We start from the raw sequence: 14,029 nt of genomic DNA on the forward strand, positions 1-14,029 counted from the left end.
GAACAAAGACGTAGGACCTCACACAGTCAGCTAATGGCTGCCGCCCTCAAGGCCAGACGCACTAATATTTCTCCTCCAACAATACTGTGTGGTGTTATTACGCTATATACACACACATTATATATAAATATCTACCTGTTTTATTTACCATACTTGTACAAATAAACTGGTATGGTGCCCAAAGACCATCGTGGTAACCAGTAAACAACACCGTCGTCTGCACGGTGGCGTCGTGCAGACGACGCCACCACCCTCACCAAAATGGCGGCTCCAAACCTTCTCTTGCTGTTTATACCCTCTATACACACATTATATATAAGTATCTACATTTGTATTCACCATAGCGAACCACTAAGCTGGTATGCTGAGTGCAGTCAATAAAAGTTGACCACACACAGAAGACATCGCCACCACCCTCCCTCCCACAGCATTACTCCTCCCCTCCATGGCGCTGTAGCGAGTAGATTATCCCAATAATATACTCGCTCCAAATGCTTTGTTAATATTCCTGTCAATCTTTGGAGATGAATGAGGTGAGGCGTTGCCCGGGCATATAAGCAGCAGGATAGCAAACATTAACGAGAGTCTACTTTCAAGTGTGGTCTAGAGCAGACACTTGCGAGATACTGTACCGACGCTCAGTGCGCTCAACTCACACCAAAGTATCACCTGTGTACTTCTGTATATTCGACCAAATATATATATAGTATCTTAGTGTCTGTGTTTATTTGTCACCATACTTTACGTAACAATAGAACCGTTACATTGGTGACCCCGGAGTGACCCGTAACGGAGTGACCCGTAACAATAGAACCGTTACAGCGCACAGCGCTAAATATCACCACAATCCTGCTATTATCGGAACCCTGGTCAGTTTTATCACAGTCAGAGGTCTTCTGTAATAATATCATTGCTACATAATAGCATGAACAAGTATATTTTGGCATTTTTAGGCGATGCTGTGGTCACAAGCTGAACAGTAGTGCTGTTAGCTCATGCTGCGTGCGTCAGGCTTGGTTGCTCACTCAATACTGAGGCCAATAGCACCCGGGAGTTTGGCCCACGATTTTTTTAAAAAATGGCATCTATTTACAAGAGCCCTGATGAAAGTGTGGTGAACCCCATGTATCCGCGGGCCATTTAAATCTTGCGTAGTACTCCAACACATTATATGACGTGATGCGCAGTTGACTGGAACAACGTCCAACACGTCATATGACGTGATGCGCACTTTAAAGGTTAACTCTTGGGCTGCTCTTGTAATTATAGCCTGCAACACACCCAGACACAAGAAATAAAAATAAATATATAAATATATATATATATATTTTGTCTTATAAAAGTGTTTAAAATCGTAGATGTCATATTTTGGTCGTATTTGAGCGGAGAATTCTGGCAAAAAAACAGCATTGAATGTAATGAAACGCTATTTTCTGGGCGAGTCCCGGAGGCTCTCCAGAGCTATCCAGGCTGAATGGATATGTATAACTTTTTTTTTAATATGTATAACTGTCAGTCAATGTGCATGGAGTTCTTGCCTACCGGGGACCATGAGCCAGAACCTGGCCCCATCAAGAGAAGCACGAGTAGCAATGGCCTATAGAAACCCCCGTGTGGTTATCTTGAGGTTATCTTGAGAGGATTTCGGGGCTTTTTAGCGTCCCCGCGGCCCGGTCCTCGACCAGGCCTCCGCCCCCAGGAAGCAGCCCGTGACAGCTGACTAACTCCCAGGTACCTATTTACTGCTAGGTAACAGGGGCATTCAGGGTGAAAGAAACTTTGCCATTTGTTTCTGCCTCGTGCGGGAATCGAACCCGCGCCACAGAATTACGAGTCCTGCGCGCTATCCACCAGGCTACGAGGCCCCCCCGAATGTGGTTGGGAGCATTCTATGTCTGCCATCCACTGGATCTGGCACCCAGAAAGGTATGCGCCCCAAAACAAACCCCAATTCTGGTGAAACTATTGCTAAAGAAAACCAAACGAGTGGACAGAACTCCCCAAACAAAAATTAGCAAACGAGCATGACGTCATCATATCGCCACGCCGCTGTCTGCACAACCCCCTCCCTTCCCAGGAGGGGATGGCAGAAGCCCCAGACCTCCCATGCCGGAGATCCACCCTGCAGTTCTTATGCTGGATGTCACAATATGCGTAAACACCGCCGACCAAAGGGAGGGAGGAATGCCAGGGAGTCTCCGGGACTCACTCAGAAAATTGCGTTTCATTACATTCAACACTGGTTTTCCGGGGCTAACTACCCAAAGACAAGGAAAAACAGGGACTTATCTGGGCAGCGGTCAGTCCTCACTCCTCAAAGCAAAGCAGAAACAACTGGGTGCAGCCGCCAACCCAATGCTACACAGGCCCTACGAGGTCCAGGGACATTGACTAGGTAGCGAGTGGCCAGGACCCTGTTCGACCTCCAAAAACCTCGTGCCCGAATATCAACCCAAGACATGTTGCCAAAGACGCAGCCAGAGCAGCAAACTTACGCACGTTGTGGGTACAAGGATAGCCCGCAGGCTGGCTAGCCTTAATAATCCTGTGGACGACCTGAGAGACCCAAGCCCGGGAACAAGGAAGAAAGGAAACCGGATCAGCCCAAAGCGCATCCCCGGCCACCAAAGCTGTGGCATGCAAATAATGGCGGAGAGCCACAACCGGACACAAGACATGATGCATTCCCAGCCTGACCAACCAAGCATCAACAACTCAAGAAACCCTCTGGAAAACAGCAATCTCATTCTTTGCCAGAAAAGATAACAAGGCTGCAACAGAACAAACCTACGACCAGGACCAAAAGAGCAGAAACCCCTGTGCAAGAGGAGAGCATCAAGTTCCCCGACCCGACCCCCAGAGGCTAATGCCAACTGGAAAAAAGAGCCTTGGAAAAACAATCCTGAACCGAAGGGGCCACCACAAACCGGGGAGTAAAGAACACATTGTCCAAGGACCAGGAGGGCTCAGGCGACACATGAGCAGGCTGGAGATGAAACAACGCACGAGACAACTTGTGAAACGGAGCATACATAACATCAGTACCGAACGCAAGCTGGAGTGGCTCCACCAGTGCCACATGATAAGAAGCGACAGTATTCGGCATTAAATGACGGTCCTGAAACAACCACGACAGGAAGGACAAAACAACCCTATCAGAGACCGAAGTACACCTATGCAGTGATAGGAAAAACCCGGAAGGACCTCCAGGAAACTTCATACTGCCAGCGAGACGAAGCATGCAGATGGGAGACCAACAACGAAGCCACCTGTGCCCCGTACAAGTGGTGATAGACTCGAGTCAGAAAGACCAGACGTGAAGATTCGAGGAGAAGAGCGAACCACCGCACAACACAACACACGGCAGTGAACGCCACACAAGGCAAACACCGCCTAGGAAACTGAGGCCAGAGAAGCATCTATCCCGGTTGACATTAGCTTACGAACTGATGCTAGGCAGCCGGCACGGTAGGTCCAGGGCTCCCCCCCTCCCCCTGCCGGGGCGGGGAGGGCTACGCGGACAATCGGCGCGGCAGTAAAGTGTGATGTTTGCTTGTTTTCTTGGGATTGTAGGGAGTTTCTACCACTCTGTTCGTTTTTTTGTTTTAGTTTTTTACCATGTGGGGTTTGTTTTGTTATGCCTACCTTTCTGGGTGCCTAACCCCCGGTTGATGGCAGATAAGGAAAAACCCCAACCACAAGGCGTTTTTCCAGGGCCATTGCTCCCTGAAACCTCTCTGAAAGGGCCAGGTTCTGGTGCTGGTCCCTGGTAGGTCTGAACTCCTTAGCTAATGTCCCGGTCTAATATAACATACATTAGCCCGATAAGCTCCAGGGAGCCGTAGGGGCTCCCCACAGAAAACCAGCGTTGAATCTAATGAAACGCCATTTTCAGGGTGAGCCCCCAGAGACTCTCTGGAGCTTATTGGGCTAATGTACTTTATATTAGACCAGGACATTAGCCCTGGGTGGGGAGCCGGTCGGCCGAGCGGACAGCACACTGGACTTGTGGTCCCGGGTTCGATCCTGGGCGCCGGCGAGAAACAATGGGCAGAGTTTCTTTCAACCTATGCCCCTGTTACCTAGCAGTAAAATAGGTACCTGGGTGTTAGTCAGCTGTCACGGGATGCTTCCTGGGGATGGAGGCCTGGTCGAGGACCGGGCCGCGGGGACACTAAAAAGCCCCGAAATCATCTCAAGATAACCTCAAGATGGAGTTCAGACCTACCAGGGACTAGAGCCGGAACCTGGCCCCCTTCAGAGAAATTTCAGGGAGCAATGGCCCTGGAAAACCCCCCTGTGGTTGGGGTTTTCCTTATCTGCCATCGATCAGGGTTAGGCACCCAGAGTGGTAGGCATAACAAAACAAACCCCACATGGTAAGAAACTAAAACAAAAAACTTGGCGCGACCCTTCAGGGCAGAACCTTCATCCCCCCCCCCCCCCCAAGAACTTACCAGTTCGACATAAGCCATCAACTAGACGAAACCACCTGCAGAAAATGCACCACCGCAGACTCGGCAAACTGCAACAGACAAAAAGGGGATGAAAATCTATGAGACAGGGCCCAAGATGATTCCAAAAATTGGACGAGCACCGCCTATCAGCACGCAAGGCAAAAAGCAAAGAACAGACATCACCTCCTTCAGAAATGGCTCAAACAACTTCACCAAGGCAGCTGGCACCCGAGCTGCCGAAGCAAGCACACTGGACACTGGCCCAGAACCCAGCTCCTCCACACCCACCACGAGCCAGTCCGAAGACAGCTCTAGCAGGGAAAAGAAGCGCAAGACCGAAGCCAAGTGCCCACGGGTGCACAAATTCTCAGCCACCAGGGATGCTGAAAGGGAGGGAACCTGCACGTGAAGCTGCACCTGGCCGACATCATAATGAAAGACGGGGGCGAACACGCACGCATTGAGGTGCTCCAACTCACCCCCCAGGAAAACCTGAACGACTGTTGGTAACTCTCGCCATTCAAGTGCACAGTCTGACAGGACGAATCCCAAGCCCTCCAATGAAAGAAAAGGCAGTCTGCCAGCCAGGAAGACTCTGGCACCTTGTAACGCATTTAATAAGGAAAAAAGGAGCCAAACCCAAAGAAGAAGGCTTCATTATCGAGGCGTAATCCGGATCTCGCAGGAGGTAAGCCGCAAGGGCAAGGGAGGGATGTGGTGGAGGCAGACTCCATACACAGTTTCAAATGTAGATATGACAGAGCCCAGTAGATTCAGGAATCTGTACATCAGTTGATTGACATTGAGAGGCAGGACCAGAGAGCCAGAGCTCAACCCTAGCAACCACAACTAGGTGAGTACAACTAGGTGAATACACCTTTCTCGGTGGGATGCGGAAAGCCAAAACCTCCAGAAGGAAGGAACCAAAGAACCCAAGGGAACTCGGAACCGAGCCCGGGAAAGAGTCGAACTCATAACAAAAATGTACAGAGGAGGGGGGATAGGAAAACCCCTCCCACTGTAACAACAAGCCCCGTGCCGAGGGTACCAAACACCCAAGCAGGAACAAATGGGGCCCAGGCCCCCCCAAGTCAACTCCTCCCCAGCCCCGGAATCCTCCACGTCAGGACCTGGGGCCGAGCCATCCTCCAACCCTCTGCCTTTGGAGAAAAAGCAGAGTCCACCGGAAAGCAGGGATGAAGGGGGCCCGCTGGCATGGACCAAACGCTCCAGCAGGAGGACCAGGCTTGAATGCCTCCGCCGCTGATCCGGAAGGGGCAATCCCCAAAGCAGCCAGAGTCTCACTACCAGTATAATTCAGCAGGGCAGCTGTGGGGCATCCGGAAAGGCAACCAACCTCGCACGTTGCTGCAACCTAAACCTCACATGCAATGCTAAAGCTGCCTGCACCCGAGTATCAGTCTCAGTGGACTGGGTGAATGGAGTACAAGCAAAGACCACCACTCCCAGGACTCTGGTTCATAGGTGTCACTGACCCCAACAGGCAGCAAGGCGGAGGCAGTGTGTGTCACTCTGAGGCAAAGGGACAGAGCAACCTTCAAACTCACACAAGGCGAGGTGGGACTCAAAGGTCTCCTACATTGGACCACTGAGCCCCAAAGGGGGTTTCCAGGACCCTTAGGCTGACTGCTAAGGGAAGCCCAGGCGAGGTACTGCTTACCGGTTATCCCAGAGCTACCAAGCAAACAAGGAAAAGCTGAACCCCTGCGACGTGTGCAAGCACGAGGATCTAGTGGAGGGCCACCAACATCTTACAAGTGGTCCTACCGCCACACCAGGCACACTCCCACCAGGCAAAACAAAAGAAAAACCCCGCAAAAGCACAACATCTCCAGGTGAACAGAACTGGTCGCTATGCGTATATCAGACAGCTGCACAGTACCTCGCGCTCCAGCCAGCGACAAAACTACCTCCTACCCAAGAGCAAACTGGAGTAAGAACCTCCCCAGCTGAACCTTCAAGGGCGGGCAATCACCGAGCAGCGACAGAACCACACGAAGGTAGCTGCTCCTGAATGGCTCATGGAAGATAACCCGGAGGCTGCAAAGGCAGTACTTACAGGGCATCTAGGGAAGGTAGCCCTAAGTGCATGCAGCCCCAGTACTCTTGTGTTACTTCTGGCTCACACACCACCAAAACAGAGCAACAACACCGCACTGCAACACTGCCTAAAGAGTGGAGCCAGAGCAATCGATCATCACCAACACAACAGTCTCTTGAACTGAGGAGTTGCTGGCGTGAAGGTCTGGGACCCACCCCCCCTTCCCTGTCCCCCTCCCAGGGGAGGGGGGTTTGTGCAGACAGATGCGTGGCATTGGAGGTGACATCATGTTTGTTTCCATGTTTTCGATTGGGGAGTTCTGTGTGCTAGTTCGGCATTCGGTTTGCAATATTTAACTAGCAGTTGTTGGTTTTGAGATTCCTACCTTTCTGGGTGCCTGACCTGGTAGATGGCAGACAAAGACTTCCACAGAAAAGTCGACTTATGGATGTCAACCAACAAACTTACACTAAACATAGAAAAGACCTACTACATTCTATTTGGAAGCAAATCAACAAATGCAATTCAGCCTCAGATAGACAATGTTAACATCAGCAATAAAAATGATGGAAAATTCCTTGGCCTATACTTAGACAAGAGACTCAACTTCAGCTCCCACATACAACACATAACTAAGACAGTCTCTAAAACAATTGGTATACTCTCTAAAATCAGATATTATGTACCTTTCTATGCTCTCCTCTCACTATATTATGCATTTATCTATCCCTATCTTATGGTATCTGTGCATGGGGTTCAACTTCTGGAATCTACCTCAAACCTATCATCACCCACGAAAAATCTGCTATCAGAACAATAACAAACTCTGCTTTCAGACAACACACAGCTCCCCTGTTTAAATCCCTAAAAATGCTAACCATAAATTCACTCCACACATTCTCTTGTGCCATTTATATTTACAAAACGCTTTTCTTATTTGCCATCCCTGTTCTGAAACTCTTCCTGGACAGTTGTAATAGAACACTTAATCACCACACCAGACATAAATATCTATTTGATATCCCCAGAGTCAAGCTTAATCTGTGTAAACACTCTATGCAAATAAAGGGATCTAGTCTATGAAACTCACTCCCTAACAAATTGAAAAGTTGTCCAACTTTCGCCTTATTCAAAAACAAAAACAAAAAGTACCTAATTTCATCTTCATAGCTTCCTACCTAGTGCTTTAACTCACACTGAATCTAGTGCTACCCAATCCCCCAATATGTACATAAGCCATATAACTTTACCATTGTAGTCTTTGATATACCTGTAATCTGATATCATAAATGTTATATTTAGTGCATATTCTACTGCATTATTCCTTGAAATGATCCTCAAATTGTGCTATAATGAACCAACTGATAGCCCTGAAATTTTACCCTAATGTACCTAGTAATCTGTGTCATTACAGTGTATTGTTTTTATTGTGTACTAATCTAATCTTTGTTTATTGTGTCAAAATTTCTTACAATGTACCTGTAACATTTTTTTGTCAATTTTTGTGGAAAATATCTACTCAAAATTATCTGTTAGACTAAGGATTTGCCTAAAATGCTATGCGTGGTAGTGGCTTTCAGGAATGTAAAATTATCATAATTAATATGTACTTTATTAACCCCCAATGTACCTTCTTGTATATAAGTAAATAAATAAATAAATAAATAAATAAATAAATAAATAAATAAATAAATAAAACTGTGTGGTCATGATTGAACTGGTGTAGACGCTGGGCGATGAGGCACTGCTGAACATCTAGGCCTTGCCATGGGAGCAGGCTGTATCTCAATTTCACTGTCTGTGCTATTATCAACGGACTTTTGTGCATAGTCTATATCAATGTCAGAGTCATCAATATCACTTTCCTCACCATCAAAAAATAATTCACTATTTATTTGATCTTGAGTCAATGATTGCATGGTGCGTGCACAGGAGGCACTTGGTCGTGCGCTTGCCTTGGTGACTGTTGGGCACCCGAGGCCTCTCACACTTCAGGGCTTCACAGCTGGGTACACAGCGCTCGGGGGTCGTAGTCCTAAGGGCTCGGGTTCGATTCCCGGCCGAGGCGGAAACAATTGAGCAAGGTTTCTTTCACCCTGATGCTCACCTAGCAGTAAATAGGTACCTGGGAGTTAGCTGCTACGGGCTGCTTCCTGGAGATGTGTGTGTACGAGTGCTGGGAAGACGGGACACCACGAGCGTAGCTCTCATCCTGTAACTACACTTAGGTAATTACACTTAGGTAATTACACTGTGGTGGTCCAGCTGGACTTTTTTCAAAATGGCGGCTATTTACTAAAGCACCTGGGCAGCGTATGGGGGCCCCCCTCTACTCCGTGGCCTGTTTAAATCTTGTGCAGTACTCCAAAAGTTATATGCAGTGGTGTGCACTTTTGTGTCAGTTACTCAACACGTCATATGAAGTGTTGCACAATTTAAGGGTTAAGGGTTAAATCAAACAGGGGATGGTTTACGAAATTTAGAAAAAGAAGTGGCATTCACAGTGTTGTGAGTGCTGTGTGTTGTGAGTTGGTGGAGGAACACATCAAAGAACTGACCACCAAGAAATCCTAGCCCTTCACAAGGAGCAGCAACAAGAGGCAGCTGAGGAAATTTATTCAGGAGGAGGAGGCTGTACATAATGTCCCTTCCTCAACAATTAAAAAGTGGTGTAGACTATGGAAAGAAATGCAAACTTTTGTTGAAATGACTCGCCCAGAGCAAGCTGTAGTAGGCCGTTGCCTTAACCATTTTAATGACACTGTGATGCCTCACTACAAACAACTGTTACACCATAGGGAAAAATAAGTCTCTATGGAAAGATTTTTAGTGAGAAAAACAAGCAGTGACCCACAAGCAGGTCCTAGTATTATGCAGGCAAAACGTTCCAGAGAGTGTACCCCAGAGAAGCCATCACTGCGTGATGTTATAATGGAAGGGGGCTCACCTGCCAAACACTTACACCTCTCCTCTTCCCCCCTCTCCTCACCGTCTTCCATACGCCAACAAGAGTCATCAATAAAGGTAAGCAATAACTCGTACATACTTTAGTACTAAAGATTTGGGTGAAATAGGTATAAGAGTTATTCTGAAGTTAATATTTTTGGGAGTGTGGAACGGATTAATTCAATTTACATTATTTCTTATGGGAAAATTTGGTTTGGTTTATGAATTTTCGGGTTACGAACCGTCTCTGGGAACAGATTAAATTCATAAGCTAAAGTACCACTGTATATTATATACAGTGTATGTATGTATGTATATATATATATATATATATATATATATATATATATATATATATATATATATATATTTTTTTTTTTCACTATTATCTACACAAATTATAAAGCCTAAAGGAAAAAATTATTATATACAGTGTAATTAATGAAACCCATAGTGAAAATTGTACTCAAATAATTTATTTCCCTACAACCTTTATATATATATGATTTTGCACTACTTTTAAACAACAAAAAATTATCAACAAAAACAAAAATAACTAAAAATTTACAGTTATTTTCTAAAATCTTGATTCTTTACAGCTCAAAAGTTGTGTATACTTTAAATCTGCAAACAAGGATTACATTTAATATTGAATATCTCATTTACAGGTACCTATACGTGTGGATTATTTTATTATTGAGATCACTCCATTTATAACAACACAAATACACCATACTGAGATACTTCAGTGGGTTTTATCATAAGATAACTTGCAGGAGTGTCCTCGAACCTCCCTGAAATTATGATCAAACAAGTACTGCACTGCACAACACCTAAGAAGGAGATACTCCTTCGGGGTTTCCACTGACACGCACAAACTTGCAGGATTGAACTAATTCAGCCCACAAGGAGTACTGTACAGACATTTAACCACACAACATCAAACTGTTATATTCCAGAGGGTATTCATCTACCACAACAAACTAGCAGGGGTCACAGTAGTTCCTTCTGAGGTACACCTGAGGGGTACCTTAAGGATGTTACTGCAATGTACCTTGATAAGACGGAGAATGCGTCCGATCCTGAAGACCCGGACTACCCTGAGAAGTGTCGGGCTGATGGGGAAATTGGTAAGCACATCTTGAAGGAGGATTCCCATAATAGATGCGAAGACTAGGATGAAGTCGAAGAGGTTCCATGGTACCGTAAAATAATGATGGCGCAAGCCAATGATCTTGACTATTGCCTCTGTATGGTGTAAGGACAAACAAATTAGGAAGTAAATTCTAAAATATGTGGCTTTTTGGAAACAATAATATTTCATATTCATAATAAGTACATCTTTCTATCTATACCTTTGCTTCTTTGTTGCCTCTGAAAATTCCCATAATTCAAAGTGGTAGTCTCATACAGAATCTTCTCTAGTATTTGTAAATGTTTACAAGTGTTGAAAGTCTGCTAAAGAAACATCTCACATGTTTGCAAAAACATTTCAAGGTTTCATTTAGATGTAACACTAATGACACATCTACCACATGTTTCCACTAAAAAAGAAATGAGTCAGAAGAATGAGGATTATCCCAACAAGCATTTATAATTGATGTAAGAGACCCTTGTGAAGTGTTTTACTCAGTATGTTAAACTCCTGAATTTACATTGTGTTTGAAAATACACACAAACATGTTAAATGTTAAAATGTTGTTAATGTATGTTAAATGTTGAAAAACAGTCTAGAACTCTTATTTAACTACTGAATCCGGAATCCCCACCGAACAATCCCCAGTTAGTTCTGCACATACACAGAGCATTGTCATAGCAGGAAAGTGTCATCCCCATAACAATGTAAACCACAAAGAAAATACATGTTTAAAAAATATATTCAGTGCTGAAAAATATACAGAAACAACTGTGTTAAATGTTGAAAAACAGCCTGGAACATTATAAGACATACACTTGTATATTTGGGAATACAAGTGCGTATGAAACATTGTTGGAACCAGGCAGTTGTAAACAGACACTCGCTTGCATGCTCCTAGTCCACTTGGTTTGGGGTTGTGGTTTGGAGCGGTAGTAGAGATAACTCCGGTCGTCACCTGTACTCACCTAGTTGTGCTTGCGGGGGTTGAGCTCTGGCTCTTTGGTCCCGCCTCTCAACTGTCAATCAACTGGTGTACAGGTTCCTGAGCCTATTGGGCTCTATCATATCTACACTTGAAACTGTGTATGGAGTCAGCCTCCACCACATCACTGTGTGTATGTGTGTGGTAACCTGTGTAATGGCAGGTTACCTCCTACAATAACGATAAGTACATTGTATCTCATATTTTCTATAGCAGTGATTCTTTGTGTATTAGTTAGATGGCCTTGTAAGTTTAAGTGTGTTTGTAGAACCCTGTGTGTAGGTGCTGTCTTGAGTTATTTTGGTTCATTCCCTCAATTAGAAGATTTCTGTAATACATGGTCCATACTCCATCCATCTTAGTCCTCATTTGTAAAGTGCTTAAGTGCCAGGACCTTGACTGAAAAGGCCCATGCTACATTTGTATTTTATCAAGAAAGTGTAGAGTAATGTGATGACCTTAAGTCCCAATTTGTGTGGATCCAATAGTCAATTCACTCCTAAGGTTTATGTTTGTTGAGAAGTATCCTTCTTAATCTCAACAATCCTGTAATGTATTCGTGTGTCCCCACAGTTAATCAGTGTAAAATAATCCTGTGTTGCTCAATAAAACCCATTTGTAAAAATGTACCCCAAGGTGTACTTATTATCCAACTTACAATAAGATTACCATATTTGCCGGCATATAGATGCACTATTTTTATTTTTATATGTATCAAAAAAGTGCCCTGCATCTAATGCTTACGGATGGGAGACCGAGGGGACATAGGCTAGGGAGCCGGACAAGCAAACTGGTTAAGTTCGCTAGGCACAAAAAATCATTGCTACTAATAAAATATTGAAAGCAAGCCGAGTTATTACAGTCTGTTAGAACAAACTTATGATACAGTGGCAGTTATGAAGGAAGTTCATATCATCTTACCCAATATACGTAACTCACACCTGATATGTCATATATTATTTAACAATTGTGTTACCTTTAAGACACATTTATTCATTATCTAGATGAAAAATTATCCTAGAAACTTGAAAGGAATGTTCAACTTTCATCCGCCTCTCAGCCATTTGAAATGCATGAATGACAACAAAACCAGAGCGCTGTGACGGTGCGCCTGATAGCTGAGTAGACAGCGCTTCAGATTCGTAGTCCTGAGGCTCTGGGTTCGATCCCTGATGGAGGCGGAAACAAATGGGCAGATCCATTAACCTGGACTGTATGGGTCTTGAACCATGGACCCCATGCATGTGACACCGTAGCACTGTCAACTAGGCTATGAGCAGTCTAATAGCCATCTTATTTTAAATGGGCAGTTTCTTTCACCCTGATGCCTCTGTTACCTAGCAGTAAATAGGTACCTGGGAGTTATACAGCTGATACAGGCTGCTTCTTCAGCGTGTAACAAAGAGGAAGCCTGGTTGAGGACCGGGCCGTGGGGATGTTAAGCTCTGAAATCATCTCAAGATAACCTAACCACCGCCAGATGTGCTGCCCTGGTGGCCTGATGCAGCAACAAAACATTTCATCCAGATATACAAATTTTACATCCTGTGTAGCAATTATTTCTTTTGTCCAAAATATAAACAACTAAACCACAGTTATCATTCCATTTATAACAATACAAATACACCATACTGAGATACTTCAGTGGATTTTATCATAAGATAAATTGCAGGAATGTCCTCAAACCTCCCTGAAATTATGATCAAACAAGTACTGCACTGCACAATACCTAAGAAGGAGCTACTCCTTTGGGGTTTCCACTGACACGCACAAACTAGCAGGATTGAACTAATTCAGACCACAAGGAGTACTATACGGACATTTAACCAAACAACATCAAACTGTTATATTCCAGAGGGTATTCATCTACCACAGCAAACTAGCAGGGGTCACAGTAGTTTCTTCTGAGTTACACCCAGGGGGTACCTTAAGAATGTTAGTGCAATGTACCTTGAGCTAAGAGTTGTGGTACAAAATCCACTTTAAAATATCTTTCAATAAATGTCTGATGAAACATACTTAAATAGTTTTTTCCACAAAATATCCTTGTAAAATAGGGGTGTGTCCTATGCGAGGGTGCGTCTTTTACACCGGCAAATATGGTACTGGCTCTTGGCTTCAGTGCTTTTGATGATTACAGTATGTAATTACCTAAGTGTAGTTACAGGATGAGAGCTACGCTCGTGGTGTCCCGTCTTCCCAGCACTCTTTGTCATATAATGCTTGGAAACTACTGACGGTCTTGGCCTCCACCACCACCTCACTTAACTTGTTCCAACCGTCTACCACTCTATTTGCGAAAGTGAATTTTCTTATATTTCTTCGGCATCTGTGTTTAGCTAGTTTAAATCTATGACCTCTTGTACTTGAAGTTCCAGGTCTCAGGAAATCTTCCCTGTCGATTTTATCAATTCCTGTTACTATTTTGTACGTAGTGATCATAT

General features: G+C 44.6%; 1 protein-coding gene across 1 annotated transcript in view; it reads right to left on the reverse strand.

Annotated features, from left to right (window-relative positions):
• Positions 1-14,029, reverse strand: part of NaCP60E (Na channel protein 60E) — a 595,756-nt gene that overhangs the window by 139,247 nt on the left and 442,480 nt on the right. Inside the window, exon 23 of the mRNA XM_069316634.1 lies at positions 10,520-10,713. Within this exon, the coding sequence (XP_069172735.1) occupies positions 10,520-10,713 (194 nt within the window). The remainder of the gene's footprint in view (positions 1-10,519; positions 10,714-14,029) is intronic.

Source organism: Procambarus clarkii, chromosome 84 (genome assembly GCF_040958095.1).
Source record: "Procambarus clarkii isolate CNS0578487 chromosome 84, FALCON_Pclarkii_2.0, whole genome shotgun sequence".
NCBI classification, from domain to species: Eukaryota; Metazoa; Arthropoda; class Malacostraca; order Decapoda; family Cambaridae; genus Procambarus; species Procambarus clarkii.